At 34.6% G+C, this 20,581-nt stretch overlaps 1 protein-coding gene across 4 annotated transcripts in view; it reads right to left on the bottom strand.

Moving 5' to 3' along the window:
• LOC145288028 (uncharacterized) overlaps positions 1–20,581 on the bottom strand; it is a 593,135-nt gene that overhangs the window by 106,178 nt on the left and 466,376 nt on the right. For all 4 annotated transcript variants that reach the window (XM_080136036.1, XM_080136037.1, XM_080136039.1 and 1 more), the window contains exons 112-118: positions 20,071–20,280; positions 17,610–17,858; positions 14,287–14,496; positions 11,302–11,523; positions 8,401–8,610; positions 4,183–4,416; positions 898–1,104 (exon numbers count right to left, since the gene is read on the bottom strand). In XM_080136036.1, the coding sequence (XP_079992162.1) occupies positions 898–1,104; positions 4,183–4,416; positions 8,401–8,610; positions 11,302–11,523; positions 14,287–14,496; positions 17,610–17,858; positions 20,071–20,280 (1,542 nt within the window). The remainder of the gene's footprint in view (positions 1–897; positions 1,105–4,182; positions 4,417–8,400; positions 8,611–11,301; positions 11,524–14,286; positions 14,497–17,609; positions 17,859–20,070; positions 20,281–20,581) is intronic.

The raw sequence follows: 20,581 nt of genomic DNA, 5'->3' as shown, positions 1-20,581 counted from the left end.
TGCACCAATTTCTTGTTACGTTCAATAAAATTGACCGCTCGTTGAGTCATACAGGTTTGATTAAGTATTTGTGAGGAAAGTTCTCTGTCATAAATATAATTTTTATTGTAACAATTTATTTTTTTTACTATTGTTCACCCCAAATAGGGCACAGTTCCAGTTAGACATAAAGGGCTACTATGTGGGATCATATCTAGAGGGACACTATGTAGGGAATTGAGCAGTGAGATGGCTGTTCACATTACATTTAACTTTCTGCATATCAGTACAGCCAGAGAAGCAGAAAATTGCAAGGGAATTCCAAAGTCTAGCAGTTTGAAGAAAAAACTAGTAGAGTAGAAGGCTTTCTGTTATCTAGGGATCTCTAGTATAGGGGTGAGATTTTGCTGCTTGCTGGGTTAGTTGGGGGTATTTATGTTGAGGGAGCAAAAGTGCTACAAGTTCGTCAAAGCACATCCTATTAGAATACTTGTAAAATAGGCACAGAGATGCAACATTGTGGCAATGGGGCAGGGGTTGGAGTTTGGTTGACAGTGCGGGACATATTAGGTTGGAGAACGGTGACTTTGTGGAGATACAGGATGCTGTCAGGTGTGACTAGTTTTCTAGCATGGTAAAGAGAACTCAACTTCTTTGCAGCAACCTTGGCAATGTCGTCAGTATATTTGTTCCAATTCATATTGCCTATGAATATTAAGCTGAGGAGTTTGAACGAATATGCATTGTGATAATATGTATTATGTCTATTTTAATATTATGATGAGCCCAGAAAGCAGATAAACCCACTGGAGAAGGAAGATTACAATATGCTTTTGTTATTATGCTTTTAAAGGAATTCAACCTGGTCTCTTCTCTTCCAAATAAAAGGAAATAATTTAAAGTTAAAAAGAAACAAACCTCTTGCCACATGTCCCGTCCGCTGGTTACAGATGTATTCTGCAAGATCTCCAGGACATTCCCATGATGCATCAGAATGACACTCGCATTTGTAGCGGAAACAATCGTCTTCAAACGAGAAGGTGCTGCTGAGAGAGTACTGGATCTCATTCACAAGGCAAAAACCCATCGTTGTGCCAACCGGAACAACGATGCTTCTTGAAAAAACTGAAATAGAAAACAAAGTAAAAATTAATTTTCTAATTAAATTACAACAAATTATGCTCCATCTAATCGATTATTTTTGCTAGTATATAAACGATGTAGGTGTTGAGTTTGTTTATGAACAGCTGGTGGTGATAATTTCTTATTGGTGCATGCTACCAGACCTGTCCTCACCTCCCGGCACAAAGGAGGAGGTAATATCTAGGATGATGGTTTCATGGCAAAACCAAATCCTACATTATCCTTATCAAACAATGAGGAGTTAATGCATGAGATGGTTGGTATAATACCTAACCACCCACCTCATCCAATAATGAGGAAGTTAATACTTGCTAGGATGGTCAAGAAGAAAATAATGCCTGGGAGGTTGGTCTCATTATAACACAACAGGTACTACACTATCTCCTAAATTGAGCATTTAAGATAGTACAAGTAATAATTCTAGTAGAAGTAATGGTGTAGTTTCGGTTTCAGACAAACAAATGCAAAATCTTCATTAATAATCCATTGTATCTATCTATCTATCTATCTATCTATCTATCTATCTATCTATCTATCTATCTATCTATCTATCTATCAATATTTCTTCTCTTCCTTACAGTCATTGCTAGTCTTTCTCTATTCTATCATTATTCTCATGATAGGTCCTTAACTGAGCTCCAATCTCTGGTTCCATTCTGTAAAACATTCACAGCAAGAACTTACCTATCATCACTACAAAGAACTATCCTTTCTAGCTCAGTGTACTTAAAACCAAATCGAACAGTGTTTCTTTCCAAGAATTTCCCATCTATAAAACACATAGCCTATATGACTGCTTCTCTGTTGATTGTAACATAGTTGGTTTTCAAATCCAATATTAACAAATACATGTCGAGCTGTACTTTTAAGTAGTCAAATTTTGTCCATCCCATTCATCCGTTTCAAACCCTCTCATATTATTGTTCATCATTCAACTAACAATCTAATTAATCCTAATCCTCGAGTAATTTTTGGCCCTCGTAAGTAGTGAATCATTTATCTATCTATTTATTATATAAAAGGAACTTTATATGTGTGTGTGTGTGTGTGTGTGTGTGTGTGTATGTGTGTGTGTGTGTGTTCGATATGGACTCCTAAATGGCTGAATGGATTTTTATGAAATTTCATCCAAATTTACTTCTTGTATCTGCCAGTGATCTTAGCTAGTTTTTGTATTGGAATGTCTTTGATAAGCATCCATAATCGATAATCAAAAAAAAATCAATGAATGGCCAGGCATTTGTTGAAGAATTTGGAGAGGACAGAGGCTAGCTCAGCAGAGCATTTCTTAATTAGTATAGCAGGGATCAGATCAGGCCCACTCGCCTTGGAGATGTTCAGTTTTTTTTATGATATCACGAACATGAGGAGTGATTTTAAGAGATATGAGTGCGACTTCTGTGTGCAAAGAGAAAATTGAGAGTGGGTGGTTTGTGGGATCTAAGATTTAATTGGAGGCGAACCGCTGGGAAACCAGGTCAGCCTACTCGAGTACCGTGCAAGTGATCTCCTAATTGTTGATTGTCGTTTTTTCACTACACTATTATAAATTTTGGAGTAATCATGAGTTACTAATTTCTGTGACTTGATAAGTTTTTTGGTAATTTTGGGTTGCCTTACCTTTATTAATTATTTTTAATGTCTATGAACTTTTGTTTATTTGTATTTCTTTTGTGGCAAACAAATCAGCAGAATGCATGATACATTTGCACAAGTTGAAGTGAACTACTGGGGAGAGTGGCGCATATCATAGTAATTCCGTGTGGGAACATGTGCGTCAATACCTGCTTTTCACCATTCAGTTGTTTCATTAGCAGGAATAGAAACGATCTTAGTCCATGTGTAACAGGCGTGGACGCACGAGTGGCAGCTGTATGCAAATGATCTAACCATGTATGAGGTTATATCATGGCAAGGAAGAAGGAAAAAGATTATAAAAACGAGAACGTGTGCGCAGACCGATAATCATGTTAAAGAGAGAGACCTGTTACACAGGTGACCCAAGAGCAACAGGAAAAAATGAATTCTTTCCTCCTCTTTGTTCCTTGCGACGTATCCTGCATACAACGTATGGGTCCCAAGTGTGGCCATGTAACAACTTCGTTATATATGGGACATTTATCATGTGTTCTTTGATAGCTTCCCAATCAGCCTTTTCAAAGCATTTTCTCATTTTGAGCAACAGCTCCTCAGCTTGGGGTCGAGAATTAAGTGATGTCTACCAATATTACAAGGTGATCGATGTTCAGAGTGGGCTCTGGGCGTTTGTCACACAATCCTCAGATGTTGTAGTTAGGAATAGATCTAGAAGTTAGGCCTGCCAATCTTCATGATCTGAGACACAAGACTGAAATGTGACCGTCTGTGTAAGGGAATGACCTGTAGAGAAACTAAACTATTCTATAATTATTTTTATGGTAGATGCTCGACTGAGCTCCACTCACTTGTTCACCTCTATAAAACATTCACAAAAAAAACTTTTTTTTTTCTATTTTTATACCTAGAACTAAACGGAACTTCCATGAACAATGTTTCTTTCCAAGCACTTCCCATCTGGGGAATACAAAACAACATGGCTGCATTTACAGAGTCGTTTTTTTTCAAGGAGAGTCGAAAGTGGACCTTGAGTTTACTCTTGGTAGCCTTACAACTTTAGCTTCTCTTATTTTATCCTCACATTCCATTTAAAATGTTTCTGACAAAGGGGGAAGAATTGCTGTTTTCTGGGTTGGAATTTATCCATAAATATTAGGATATTTATTATTGGCTATTTTTTGATACTGAAGTAGTTTTTGCTTTTTTTAACACCTTATGGCGTCATGTTTTGCCTGGAGCGATTTTCTGTTAAAAACGCAGTCCAATGTTAACAAATTTTTGTCGAGTCATTCACCTAAATACTAAAACTCTGAACATTTCACCCATCGTTTCCAATCCTCTCAAAGGTGTTTTTTAGCGCCAACTGACCATCTCCTCAACCCTTATCTTTGAGTAACTTTCAGGCCTTGGTAAGCGGTGACATTTTAGTGAAGAAAAAAAAAGGAAATATTCTGGAATACATACATTTTTTTACTGTTGACTCTTCTCCAGTTGGTTGTCTGTCTTTCTCTCTGTGGTCACATCTGTCAACAGCTTGATCTGCCGGACAATCCCATGAACCGTCTGAGTGGCACTCGCATTGGTAAGTATAACACCCGTCGGAGAAGAAGAATGGTTGATTAAGGGTGTAGTCTTGACCTCTCACGGTGCAAGCATCCAGTTTATCACTCATAATAATTATCATACTTTTGCTGGGTCCTGCATACACAAAACATTGACGTATATTTTGAAGATATACATTAAAAAACAGGAATTATTCTTATTGGACAGTAGAAGATTAAAAACAATAACATCGGCCAATCGTCTGACAATGTAATATATAAACAGGAGCTGTAAGATAGCTAGCTTGCTGGAAAAAAAACGCATATGCAAATTAGGAAGTATGCGAGCTGGGGCAAGAAGAAGAAGATAAAAAAGGACACTATGTAGCCATGAGAAGAAAAGTGCGGTTGAAGTTCTAGTTGAAGTTTTTTGAGTACTATAATTGGAATACCATCAGGGCCGGTTGCTTTACTGGAATCAAGATTTTTGATTAACTTGGCAACATCACGTACAGATATATGTATATCACATAGCATGTTTTCTGATACAGGAGCAAATATTGGAGGTTGGTGGCCTTGGTCGCAAAGGGTGGATTCAGCTGCAAAGATGAGGATCAAGATGTTTGTTCACATTACACTTGAACTTCTGCATGTCAGTACAGTTGGGAAAGCAGAATCCAGGAAGGGAGTTCCAACATCTAGCAGTTCTGGGGAAGAAACTATTGGAGTAGAAGGCTTTCTGACACCTAAAGATATCTACTGTGAAAGGGTGAGATATTGCTGCTTTTCGGGTTTGTCAGGGTATTCACGTCGATGGAGTACAAGTGCTTATAGTTCGTCAGAGCATTTACCATTAAAGTACTTGTTGAACAGACAGAGGGATGCAATATTTCGTCGATGGGAGAGAGGCTGATTTTAAATAAACTCATTTACACCATAAAATTGAAATAGACAGTTTAGTTCAAAGAAAATGAGTAAGTTAAGATAGATTCGCTAACATATGCAAAGATTGCACAAAAAGACAAGATAGGCGAAACAGGTCTATTACAAGATCATAAGTGGAGTCTCGAGATATAATAAAGGGTGGAACTATATAATTGTCGCCATAGAAAAGACAAAATGATTCCATTTCCGTTTGATGGAAATCGATTTTCTTTTTTTTGTTGTAGACCATCTATTAATTGGCCAGTTGGGTACAAATCCCAAGACTGATAGGAGTCTTCTATCATGTCTAAAAGTGACAAAATGTTCAACGAGCGAGATTGGAGATGCGTCACTGTACAACTCACACTCCCTACCGATCCAAGTTATGACAACATGACCATTACCAGCACCATTTAAAATGCATCGCTGAATTGCCATGAATAACAGAGGCATGCCCAGGGTGATGAAAACAAAGTTTCCAACCACGGTTATGGTCTTTAGTGTGGTTTCAAGTGATGGCCACATCACGCCACCTCACATCTTTGAAGTAGGCTTGAAAGTCAACACTAAAGTGTATCTGAAAAGTGTGGTGATCCCCTGGTGCAATCAGGTGACCGCTGGCAGACCCTGAGTGTGGCAACAGGACTCAGTGCCAGCCCACAAGTCCAAACACCTGGGCTTGGCTTCAGGAATGCTGCGACTTTGTACTCTTCTCTCACTGCCCCCCCCTTCTCCTCTGACCTGAACCCGCTGGACTATTTCGTTTGGTCATACATCGAGAATATCACCCACAGGACCACCCACAACACCAAAGCCAGCCTGATCGCTGCCACTCGCTGAGTATTTGGTGAGCTCCTATCGGCACTTGTGGAAAAGGCATGCTTCCAGTTCCAGACCCGTATCGAAGTGATGATTGAGGCTGAAGGCGGTTACAGTGAATAGATGTCAGCTCTACTACATAATCAAGTTAGCTGAATTGAATTTTTCAATAAAAGTTTTAAAATAAAGCTTTAGTGTTGTTTTCTTTAAGGTGACAACTTTATCGCTCGACCCTGAAAATATCAAGAATGCTTAGAATAGTCTATGCTTTGGAAATTAACCAAAAACCAGATGAATGCGTTTGCATTACATTAAAACTCTAGCTCATTTAATAACATTTATTCATCTCATATAGCCATTGAAATGTAAGAAGCTACAGTGAATCGGGAACAGATTTATAAGGGCCATCCTGTGTAGGGAGTTATGCAGCAAGATGTTTGATCACATTGCATCTGAATTTCAGCATACAGAAAACAAGGAGCAGGGAGGTTTGAGAAAGAAGCTATTACAGTAGAGAGAAGAGTAGAATAAGGGCTTTTATAGTGTAGGGGTGCGATTTTGTTGCTCGTCAGGTTGGTCGGGGAGTATTCACATTAATAGAGTACAAGGGCAATAACTTCGTCAGAGAACATGAAGTACTTATAAAACAAGTCCAGAGATGCAACATTTTGGCGACGGAACTGAAGCTGGAACTTGGTAGAGAGTGTGGGGACTATTAGGTTTAAGATTCTTATTTGCATCCTGTCCAAATTAGACAGAGCAGTGGTTAGAGTACCAGCCCTGCAGAAAATAAACTTACTCCAACATGTTCAGTAATGGCAACAAATCAGACATCAAAAACGTAGACATGGAGAAAAATTCAAAGAAAACACAAAGTTCCGACTAAATCTTAAAAATTAGGCGAAAGATGGAAAGTACAAAATTGCAACACAGTTTTCTTTATTTTTTATTATTATTTTATGTTTTGTTCTCTATGTACCCTTAACCTCAACTGTTGATTTTGCAATAAATCTCTGATTTCCGCGGTTCAGAATAACATCAACAATAAAGATATTTCATTTGTAAAGATTGTTAAAATGAAAGAACCCTATAATAATTTATTGGTACGTTTCCAATCTCTTTCCCTTTATAAAAACTTGTATTCAAATCATATTTTACCACATTTCTAATCTTCTTAGCTACCTTGAGTTCGATTGCCATTTTTCACATTGATTTTTGTAGTTGGGAACTTTAGTTTTCTGTTGATTGCTTCACTTCGAAATTTGGAAAGTTTGTCGGACTTGTGATTTGATTTCTCTTTCCCCTGAACACCGAAACGGTTTTGTCTGACATCTTTATTGATTTATTTATCTATCGATTATAATTATTATTATTATTATTTTTTATTTATCTATCGATTATTACCATTATTATTATTTTTATTTATTTATTTATCCATTATTATCATTATTTTTATTTATTTATCGATTATTATTATTATTATTTTTATTTATTTATTTATCCATTATTATCATTATTTTTATTTATTTATCGATTATTATTATTATTATTTTTATTTATTTATTTATCCATTATTATCATTATTTTTATTTATTTATCGATTATTATTATTATTATTATTATTATTATTATTATTATTATTATTATTATTATTTCTTAGTAGTCTGAACTTTTTGATGTCTTTCATTTGATTTTTTTCTTGAATATCAGGTCAATTCCTCCGACTTTAGAATTCATGCTGTACTTTAACACTTTCGTCATTCCTAACATACAAGCCTTTTGTTAAATTTGAAAAAAAAAAAATTGTCTCGTCAATCTGATTAAACCATTTATTTGGTGGCTTTCGTTATGGTCCCAAGCGTTCCAATTACAATGGGAATCACTTTGCCTTCTTTATATTTCCATAGTTTAACTAATTTCCATTTCCGATCTTGATATTTATTTTTTCATGTTCTTTCTCTTGCACTATGGTATCGAAAGGCAGGCTATGTCAATGATTTAGCAAGTTCTCTTGTTTTTGTTCAGAAAAAATTATGTCAAGTTTTATCACTTTGTATACGCATGACCTAAGGAAGTTTAACATTGTCGTTTTCCTGAACCATTTCTAGTTTATGCTCATAATAGCACTTCTCTTTGAGTCTAATTCGTAGAGTTTGCATATATCCCAGTGTAGAACCTTAGCAACTTTGTCATGTCTTCATTTTTTATATTGATGTTGAGCTAGCATAGAGCATTCAGATATAATATGCGCTGATGTTTCTTCCCTTTCATTACACAATCTACACATTGGTGATTCTGAAGTTTTGTTGATGTAGTGTTTGATGAACCTAGTGTGAGTGGCATTTCATGACATTTTATTTAATATAATTTTGTAGATATGAACAAAATTAATACTCACCGCGGACAATCCTTTTACCTGGTTTTAATGGACATGTATATTGCGACTTTTCTGATGGGCATTCCCATGATCCGTCTTGATAACATTCACAGTTGAATTGAAAACATCCGTCAGTGAAAGTGAATGGTTGTCCAAGTGAATATTTACGTCCTTGTGCTGTACAAAATCTTAGTTGCGTACCAACAGGTATGACCATGCTCCGTGTATGCGCTACAAATCAAAGAAAAAAATCTATATATTAATACAATAGCGTGTATGTTATTTTATCTGGCACACTTACATTTTTTTCTACTGAATGACTGTCGTTTAATTGTTATGACCTTCCATTTTTTCTAATAAATAATTTTACCAAGAATTCTTCATAAGTTTTGGTTTTGGTTTCGATTTTAGCTGATGGTACTCAAGTCGTCTATTTTTTTTAATAAATAATTTTACCAAAAATTCATTATTATCATAATTGATAGCTGAAGAACTCAAGTTATATACACAGGGTGTCGAAAAAGTCACTGAAGAATTTGAACTTAATAGATTCTTTATTTTTGATGATATCTTTTGGTAATTTTAACATAATCTGACTAAGGCATTCTAAAATTTAAACAAAAACGCTAAATTCAAACAATAGATGTACGACCGTCGAGGACAACCTGGATTTTTCTCTTATCTAAGAAGGATTTAATTATGTTAATAATTATACCATAAGTGATACCATATGATCTAATTTTCCTGAGGAGACCCTCGTGCCATACCCTATCAAAAGCCTTAGATATATCTTGAGCTACCGCTCTGCCCTCCCCCACTTTGTCCAGTGAATGGTATATACGTTCAGAGATTACAGTTAGGATGTCTGCTGTGGAACGGGTTTTTCTAAATCCATATTATTTGTCAGTCAGGAGTTTAGCATCTGTAAGGTGATGGACTAGAGCATGGTTAATTAAGTTCAAGTGTAACGGGAACCGACATCTTGCTGCCAAAATCCCTCCATAGTACCCCAGTAGTTGTTGCCCCTGATAGTAGCCCCCTACACCAAAGTGGCAATTTGCCTTGTTTGGGGTGAAAATGTAATTAAAAAAATAAAAAAAAATTATTCTTTTAAATGTTGCCCATTTTCAGCTTCGCATATTTGTGCTCTTTCCAAAACATTATTCATGATAGATTGCAGAGTCTCTGGATTGCGATTAAATTCCCTTATTTCGTTCCTGCAGGGTGTGGGGTGTGTTAACATGGACTATTTCTTTTAGATATCCCTACAAGAAAAAGTCGGGGCTAGAACAAGTTTGAGGAACGTGGTGGCCACTTGATATTGCTGTAGCGAGAGATAATGTTGTTGCCAAAGCATTGCCTGAGAAGCTCCATGGCGTTTCTCGCTGTATGTGCCATTGTTCAATACTATACTTATTAATAATTAATTTCCAACATATTATCTGTAAAATATCTGAAATTTTGCTTACTATTAGCGACAAGTTATCAAGGCCAAGAGCCACTCGAAGATAAATAGTCAATGAGATAAAATTATTATCAGTCAAAAGATGAGGAACCCACTGTGAGTATTAATATTAATCAATTGTGTTAACTACATTTGATTGCTTATGGGGAGGTTTATGACAGGAATTTTTTGAGATTGGATTCGAAGATGACCAAATCAGGAGGAAATCAGTCCCATGGTAATGTCTTCCACAGACGGGAAAACTTTTCAAAGAAACTCTGTCAATAGAAATTCCGCCTGATGCTTTTAATCTAACTGATGGCCATGGAAGACAACTCCCTGGGTTACCTCGCGATATCAATGCCAATCTTAGCTCTTTAACTTAATTCATTAAACCTTGTTCAAGCTAAAATTTCTACACTGCAAGGTTTTTCAAGCAAGAAATACGAATTGACCAATCAAATGGAACCACGTTCTGTTAGCAACAAATCAGAAACCATAAATATATTGAATCTTTTCACATTCCTGCAGATAATGCTTTCATGTCCACACAAAGAAAATATTTTGCTCTTTACCTGCAAAATTTTGAAGTCTGAGACTTATACAGAATAGCTACCCACTGAAAACTCTTGATCAACAGGCCTTGTACAGAATAGCTATCACTCAGAAATTCTTTTGAAGTGAAACATGGCTAACAATTCAAGAATGTAGCTGTTTACTTGAGAAGAAATCTTTTTTCTATTTTAAATAAAAGCGTTTTCCAAAATTTGTCATTTTTTACACACATATAAGAAAAAATACAATATGAATAAAAACTGTATAGGGTTTCATCACAAAACATTTGAAGAATACACATTTAATGCTTGGCAATTCTTAGTTCATGCATTATGTATTCATCTGACTCCAATTAATGGAGTCCGTGTGAACTCCATTAGTCTTTTAGGTAATTTTGAACACTTACTCCACAAAAGGTTAAGTGACATATCTAATATTGATACCATTCTTTTATGAAAGCAAAAACACAAAAAAAAATAAAACAAAAGAGAAAAAAAGCAAAACAAAAATAACAAAACAAAACAAAAAGAACAAATATGAATAAACATAAAAGCAATAAACAACAATTGTTGTTACTCTAGAGCAGGGGTTATCAACCGGGGTCCACGTGGACCCTAGGGGTCCATGGAATATTTCTGGGGGTCCACAGGCAAAACATAACAAAACTTATTATCGTTATTATTATAGTTGTTGTAGAATACTTTATTTGCATTAAATTAGTTTTCATTTAAAAATAAAGCTTAATTATATAATAGTTCTTTGATTATTAAAACCTAAAAATTTATGAGTGAACAATAGAAGATCGTCTTATGACCAATAGTTATGAAGGGGTCCACCAAGATAAAAAGAAGGGAAAAGGGGTCCATGAGTAAAAAAAGGTTGAGAACCACTGCTCTAGAGAATAGTTATGAGGAGCAACTCACATTTTCGTTCCGCGACAGTTGGTTGTTCGGGCTGACCAGGTTGGCAAATGTTTTCAGCCTTGTTTGCTGGGCAATCCCATGATCCATCAGAGTGGCATTCACAATTGTATTTGAAGCATCCTTCATTGAATGAGAATGGCAGACCAAGAGGATATTCGTGACCCCTTGCTTGGCAATATCTCATGCTATTACTGAAAACAATTGTCATTTTTTTGCTGGGACCTTCAAAAATAATAATAATAAAAATAAAAATAAGAATAAAAATAAAAATAACAATAACAATAATAATAATAATACGAGGGTCGTTCTAGAAGTAAAACATCCTATTTTGTTTCTCAAAAAGTTGAAGAGCCATGAAGACGGAAATGGTACCATTAACACGAGCAACCCTTTGTGCTCAAGAATTAATTTTTCTACATAGTCACCACTATTCTTAAAGCACTTTTGTCAGCAATGAACGATAGCTATGCATGGATTTCCGAAGTGCACTTTGTCATATAAGGGCTGTTTCAAAAGTAAAGCCTTCTATTTTCTAACTAAAAAAGTTGAAGAGCTATGAAGACGGAAATAATACCACTAAAATGAGCGACCTTTTGTGCTCCAGAATTTATTTTTCTAAATAATCACCACCATACTCTATTCACTTTTGCCAAGAATTCAATGACTCCACTCTGCTTATGTCGCACGCCCATGATAGAGGTTGCTTTCTCAGAGTATTTTACCGTCAATTTCTATAACAGGGATGAGACGTTAAGGTCATAAAGGCATAAGTTCAGTAATCATACTAATGCAATTTGCAATGCCTCTGATCCATTAAGGCAGAATAAAAATAGAAGCCATTATTTTTGAAATGCTTCTACTACTACTACTACTACTACTACTACTACTACTACTACTACTACTAATAATAATAATAATAATAATAATAATAATGATAATGATAATGATGATGATGATGATGATGATAATAATAATAATAATAATAATAATAATAACAACAACAACATGGAGTCAAGAAATTGAAACGTCAAAACTTTAAGTAAAATACCTCCCCCAAATAATAAGTTTTGGTGTCATATCACACCAAATAGTTGATGGAAGATTGATGGAAATATCAAGGAGAGAAAACACTAATCAGACCTCCACTTGATGAGTGTAAAGAGGACTGAGAACTTGGGGGAGGCTTACTTTCAACCCAAATTCCTGTAATACTAACAGCATTAAAAAAAATTCTGAAGAACCTGGGGAAATTGAAATCAAAGGGAGGATTAAAGTCCTACAAAACACGTCACTGATGAAATATTAAGACAAATCCTCGAGTTTAGAAGTCAGTCTAGATAATGCTAACACAGCAAAAATGAACAGATATAGAAACAGAACATTATAAAAATTTAAAGGCACTGAAACTGCTACAGTAGATATATAAGAAACAAAATCATATAATCTAAGAGCAACTCCTTAAATTCTTTAAAAACCAACGGTCATTATCAGTAAGAACTTAATGGTAAATATCTGTTATGAGAATAAAGTATTGAGAACTTTAATAAAAACACTGTGAAAAAAGCAGAAAGCACTTCACCAATATGGCCGCCATAAGCCAGATATAATTAGGCAAACATTTATAGAAGCTAGCAATCATTTTAAGAGTGGACTAGCTGCAGTCAAGAGAAATGATGAGAAAACACATTATATTGCAGAAATTAGGAACTCACGATTTCTAAAAAATATTATAATAGTGTAGTGAATAATAAGCAATCAACAATTTCTGAACTATGCAACGACCATGATCCTGTCTATATTGCACTCAAGAAGGCTGAACTGCTTGCTTGGCAATTTTCCTGTAACTCCACCTTAGAAAAAAATCCCACTCACTTTGAAGTTTCCCTTTGCAGACAAAAGCCACTCTTTATGATCTAATAGTCACTTGTCACATGTCCATGTTTTATATACATACTCCGACTCTAGTTCAATATCGCAGCATTTGGGAAAACATAACTGCCATCATTCTGAACTCCGAAGAATCGTGGTAGAGAATACTAAGGTCTTGCAAAGCAAAATAATATTAATAGATTAAAAATACTTGAAGCATTCTATATTAAGACAAAAACGCCTCAGATAAATAGTGTTAATTACGAGTACCGGCGAAATATTTTGAAATGCCTAGGCAGTAAATTTTAAATATGTGTATATATATATATATATATATATATATATATATATATATATATATATATATGTCTGCCTACCTAACTCGTAATAAGCCACCAGGTGACTGTGACAAAAATATGTATATATATATAATTAAAAACATAATTTTTACAACACAATATGCCTGAGGATGATCAAAGTATTCCTATTGAAAGCGGTCGCTAAAGACACTTATGGATCCAACCTAAAGAATTTTAAGAAAAACGCAAAATCAATTATTCGGAGATTGGAGAAGATAAAAAAGAAAATAGTGAAACAGAAAAATTCTGTGCTTTTCAATCACACTTGTCTCAATATATATATATATATATATATATATATATATATATATATATATATATATATATATATATATATATATATATATTTCTTCAAAACTCCGCGGATTAAGGACTATCCACTTATCTTGTGCTTCCTTTTTTAAAATTAAATATGTTTTTAACTCTTTTTCAAGATGTCTTTTAACATATTTTATTAATCATTTGTTCATATTATAAGCTCGATTTCCTTTTCGGTTTTATTGAGCTTTTTATATCTTGTTGAGTTTATTTTACTTGTGAATATTAACTCTTTAATATTTATAATATATTTTAAGTTTACCATTTTAATTACCTTAGTAAACTTATTGTAACTTTTATTTTATATATATATATATATATATATATATATATATATATATATATATATATATATATATATATATATATATATGGGTAATTTCAACTCCATTAAAAATTGTAGTATTATACTCTACCAGGGAGAGTACTGAGCCCTTACCTCTAACGACAATCTGTCCTGGTTTTAGTTGACAGATATATTCTGAGCGTTCCGATGGACATTCCCATGATCCATCAGCATTGCATACACAATTGAACCGGAAGCAGTTTTCTGTAAATGAGAATGGGCGTTCAGTAGGGTATTGTTCGCCGTTAACTGTACAATGGCTCAATTGCGTTCCCACTGCCACAACTATTGTTCGTGTGTGAGCTGAAAAAAAAAAAAGAAAAAACATTAAAATAATTTTTTTCATTAATTTTAATTAAAAACAAGCAAATAGGCAGATAAAACATGGACAACGGAACGATTTTTATTTTAAACTTTTGACTTGGGTTATATAACATGGTGTAAATAACGTAACATAATATCAAAGGATTGCATGTTTTTATTTCGATAAGTATTGCATATAGGCGGTCAACATGTCTTGGTTTAGTCGCAAAGGAGATCAAGACAAAGAATAGGAAATAAGTATTTTAATGGTGAATGCTCGGACGAACAACAATCACTTGTACCCACTCAACGTAAACCCGACAAACTCGACAAGCAGCAATATCCCACCTCTATACAGTAGAGATCCCTAAATGCAAGAAAGCCTTCTACTCCAATAGTTTCTTCCCCAGAACTGCTAGACGTTAGAGGCCCCTTTCGGGATTCTGCTTTCCCAACTGTACTGACATGCAGAAGTTCAAGTGTAATATGAACAAACATCTTGCTGCTCATCTCCCTTCATAATACTCCTGCAACTTATGTCCCCGATAGTAGCCCCTATTTTAAAGTGACACTGTGCCTTGTTTGGGATGAAAATAGAATAATAAAAAAAAAGTGTATATATAAACGAAACAAACGTCTCAAGAAGTCTCGTTCTCTTTTTACTTCTGCGACGCCTCTCACGTGATCGTCTTCTCGGGCATCCTTCATGTCTCGCACGTGATTGCGAACGGTATAATGATCGTTCTCAGAAAGATCACGTCGTGATCGTTCTCTTTCTCTCTTTTATCGTCCTCTCCCCCCACCCACCGATGACGGTACTTTGCATACATTTACGTCCGTGCATCTGCACTATGTTACAAAGACCTTGACGAAAAAAAAAAAAAAGGTTAACAACAAAAAATTAAAATAAAAACACCTTATATTATTGAAAACTTGCTCATATATTACTTTAAGTTGAATAAATAATTTATTTTAATGACAATGATAATCTAGTTTTGGCTTTCTTAAACTTCTAATAATATCTCAGATTCAAATTAGTATCTCAATATTATTTCGTCAACCATTTCATGTAGTCATGTGTTGCGCAAGAAAAGACAGATACATCATCCCAGGAACGTGTAGAGGGAGGGTGCGAGGGGTGGCCACGCATCTGCCCCCTTCTTTTAAAATTCCATTTTCCCCCCAAACAAGGCACAGTTCCACTTTGATGTATGGGGCTACTATCGCGGACATAAGTTGCAGGGATACTATGTAGGGAGTTGAGCAGCAAAATGTCTGTTTATATTATACTTGCACTTCTGCATGTCAGTACAGTTGGGAAAACAGAAACCCGGAATTCCAAAGTCTAGCAGTTCTGAGAAAGAAACTATTAGCATAGAAGGTTTTCTTACATCTAGGAATCTGTGTTGTGTAGGGGTGGGATTTTGCTGCTTGTCGGATTTGTCGGGGATATTTATGTCGAGGGGGTACAGGGGCTTGTAGTTCGTCGGAACATCCACCATTAACATACTTGTAGAACAGGCAGAGGGATGCAGCATTTCATCGATGAGACAGAGGCTGAAGCTTAGATGACAGTTCAGGACCTATCAGGTTGGCGACTCTCTTTTGAACCCTGAGTAACTAGTAGCAGATGCACCAGCTCAAATGTTACAACAATACTCCATACATGGGCGAATGGTGGTCTTGTAGAGGTACAGGATACTTTCAGGCGTAAGTAACTTTCTAGCACGGCAGAGAGAGCTCATCTTCCTCACAGCGGCCCTGACAATCCTCTCAATGTATCTGTTCCAACTCATGTTCCCTGTGAACGTTAAGCCGAGGAGTTTGAAAGAAGTACATTCTTTACTCTTCTTTTAAAATTGCTCTTTTCAGAGAAATGTTTTATAGGTCTGTGTCCTGCTATTGCTATATTGTGCTTTCTTTAAACTAAGTAAATAATTTATTTTAAAGAAAAAATGACATCGTTTTTACTTTTCTCACATTTCTAGTAATATACTGTATTTGAAAATATTTTTCTCGAAATTTATAATGAAAACTTTTCAATCAATAATATTTTTTTTTATTGACTTTGAAGAAAGAAAATGTGATATATTAAATTTTTTTGTTCATATTTTGGACCCTGGAATAAAAGCACTTTGACTATGAATTTCTTTCAAAATTAGACAAAATATCTATCTATCTATCTATCTATTTATACGTCCTCTCTCTCCCTCTTTCTCTCTCTCTCTCTCTCTCTCTCTCTCTCTCTCTATATATATATATATATATATATATATATATATATATATATATATCGTTAGTTATCATTAAAAAACCAGAAGTTGTATTTAATTCACACTCACAATATTTTATTCACATTTTTATGAAGTACGTCTTACACGTTTTCGTTGAATAGCAGAAGCTCACCTAATAAGTCATAAGGAACAAATGCATGTTCCTTGGAAAACACTTGGAAAGTTTTTCCCTTGGAACGACAGTATATATATATATATATATATATATATATATATATATATATATATATATATATATATATATATATTATATAATTTGTAAATTTGTATGTTATTCCACGTAAGCTTCTAGCGAAGACTACGCTCTTCTTTGTAAAATGGTTACAAGATTTCGCGGTATGACAAGGAATGAACGTTGCCCAAGAATAACATTTCCAGTATTCTCAACGTTCTCCGTTTTGATTCATTTCGTCACATTTGGTGACAAAGAGCAGAGGACTACTCGAAATATCAAAATAAAATATAATGAATTAAAACAAGATCGTTTTCATGCGTCTTACATCACTTATTACTCTGATTATATATATATATATATATATATATATATATATATAATATAGTCACGCGCGAGCACGCGCGTGTGTGTAATTAAAATATTTGAAACGGATATTTTACCAAATACTTTTCTGATATTGCCGATTCTTAATATTATTATTTTATTACATTTGAGCAACAGTTTTGCGTATACACTTAAAAAGATACACTTAAATATTTATAGCTGGGTAAAGGACGGATCATTTGTATACACTTATAAACTATTAATTAGTCATAAGTTCAGGTACAGCTTTTGGTGTGTAACTTCTGCATGAAACTACTTACATCGTGTGTCGACGGTTGCCTCTCCTGTATGATATTCACCTGTGGACCAATCTCTACCCTGGCCATGTTGGCAGGTATCCTCAGCCCTATCAGCTGGACATTCCCAGGACCCATCAGAGTTACAGTCACAATTGTATCGAATGCATCCATCCATGAAAGAGAACGAACGTCCCAATGCGTAATCTATACCTCTCACTACGCAAGCTTGGACATGGTCACTGACAATGATGGTCATTTTTTTGCTGGGCCCTAGATAACAAAACACAATATATTTTAAGCAAGTTAAAGGATAAAAGAAAAGAAGTAAAACAATACCGTATAAGCATTTATTTACAGAAATCATAAATTCTTTAGTTGTGAAAGGCCTAAATGAAATAATATCGCAAGCTCTTCTTAACACTAACCCAGTCTAATAATATCAAATCTGTAGTAGCAATCTCATATTATATCTCTTTTTCACTCATTCATTTCATTTATTTGCCATGTGTTCACTCTCATGCCAAACATAATTAATAAAAAATATGAAATTTTTCTGATTTGTATGCATGTTCAAAGTGTATATATTATTTTTTTAAAATTTAGACCGAATTAAAATTCACATTAATAACTTGTAATATACTCAGCAATTTGAATTAAAAGTCATAATCTTCTTAAAGGAAAAAAAAACGAACATTTACCGATAATACGAAACTTACAGTAGTGATATCATATCATATTTTCTTTTCACTAGTTGATTTCTAGACACTCTTTGTTTTTTTCTATTTTTCTGTCCAGTGCATTTAGAGATACTGCCTGTCTTAACGTCAGTTATTAAAACATATTTTCCATATTGTATTTCTATGCACTCATTTTCACTGACAGCTTAATATTATTAGAGGTGGCCTAATGTAAAAAAAAATGGAGAAAATTGTATTTCATTTTGGTCATCCATAGCTATAAACATTTTATTTTCATAAATGATTGTATTGTAAAAATTTATTTATGAAATTGCAAGAATAATCTCTCCAGGGCGAAGAAAACAGTAAGAAAATAGTAATTAAATAATAAGTAACCATTTGGGAATACCAGGTGCTGTATGTGGTTTGGAGAAGAATTAACTTTGTCAGTCCAAGACGCATTACATAGTAAACATTCATCACACAGCGCTCACTTCACCCCTATAAAACAGATAAATAAAAAAAATCATGCACACACAAAATGAAATAAAACCGATCAAATTTTATCATATTTTCAAAGATACAGGACTTTGCTGTACGCTCAGTCACCTGCTTCGTGGGTACCCGAGCGTACTGCAAAGTCCCAACCTTAACTTTTGTCCATGACCTTGAAAAATAGTGTGCACCATTTCTAGGTCGGAGGCCATCATGTTAGGTTTGGTCATGATCTGTCTAGGGGTGTGGGTTGTAGGAAAGTATGCTATCACCTTGACTTTTACCTTGGAAAATAGTGTGCACCATCCCTAAGTGGGGGACCATCATCATGTCGAGTTTGGTCCACTGGTGTAGGCTGTAGGAGAGTTGTACACACACACACACACACACACACACACACACACACACACACACACACACACACACACACACACACACACATAAAAGCTACTACTTTATATATATATATATATATATATATATATATATATATGTATATATAATATAAAGCTGAAGTCTGTGTGTGTCTGGTCACGAATAGGCTCCTATGTGGTTGACTATTATAGAAAACTGATCACATATAATGATAGAAGATGTATCGAGACACAGGAATGGATATGTTTGATCTGGCATAATGATGATTCATTAAGATTGTGGGGTCTGCGTATACGCGCCTGATCCACAAAGTATGGAAATAAAAATTTTTAAAAAAGTTTACAAGTGTTTTTGATATAGATGTACATAATAATACTTTGATAAGTATGTTTTAACTTAAATAGGGATGGTATAATAAAATTGCAGGGTCTGTGTTCACGCCTGGCCTCCATAGAATGGAAATAGGCACACACTTTAATAAAAACTTTTCATATCTATCTGCGTAAGTATACTTTGATAATTATGTTTCAGTTTGAAGAAATATGGTATAATAAAATTATGAGTAGTTCGTTCGCGCCTGACATCCATAGAATGGAAATATGCCACAAAGTTTAACAAGGTTTTTTAATATAGATCCACAGAATATTGTGATAAGTGTTTCAGTGTGAACAGGTATGGTATAATAAATGATGGGGTTTATCTATTTTATTTTTACTTTCATCATATTTTGCTTTGGTTTTGATACCCCCAAATTCGAAGCTATCATACTTTAATAAATCAGAGTTCATTTTCTGTAGGCTGTTTTTGAACCCAGTCAACGACGGGTACTTTTGCTAGTAGAGAGAGAGAGAGAGAGAGAGAGAGAGAGAGAGAGAGAGAGAGAGAGAGAGAGAGATTCAGAATTTGTATCCAAAAGTATGATAATAAAAAAATACCTCGGACAATTTGTTGACCAGGTTTGAGTTGGCAAATGTATTCTGAGCGTTCCGATGGACATTCCCATGATCCATCTGAATGGCAATCGCAGTTAAATCGGAAGCAACCTTCATCGAAAGAGAATTGACGTCCAATTGAATACTGTCTTCCTTCGACGGTGCAATGACGTAGTATAGTTCCAACAGCAACAACCACTGTTCTTGTATGAGCTGAAAAAATTTGTTTTAAAAGCCACTGTTAAAGATATCCAACATAGATGTTTAAAACAAATAAATCAAAATTCTGCCCTATCTACACTATTAATGATTAATAAACTTACATTCATTAACCCTTATACATACTCGAGTGGCCTTGAGACCTTGATAAGTGGTGGGTATCTGGTTAAACAAAATACAAATTATTTACAAAATTGCAAAAAAGTGATTTGCTGTAATATATCAAAGATAAATGAATAGATTTAGTGGCAAAATTATAACAATGCTGTGTTCCAATACTGTCTACTTTGGATTA

This window comes from Euprymna scolopes, chromosome 11 (assembly GCF_053919585.1).
Source record: "Euprymna scolopes isolate OS-2025 chromosome 11, ASM5391958v1, whole genome shotgun sequence".
In the NCBI taxonomy this organism is placed as follows: domain Eukaryota; kingdom Metazoa; phylum Mollusca; class Cephalopoda; order Sepiida; family Sepiolidae; genus Euprymna; species Euprymna scolopes.
This window is presented reverse-complemented; position numbering and strand designations above follow the sequence as displayed.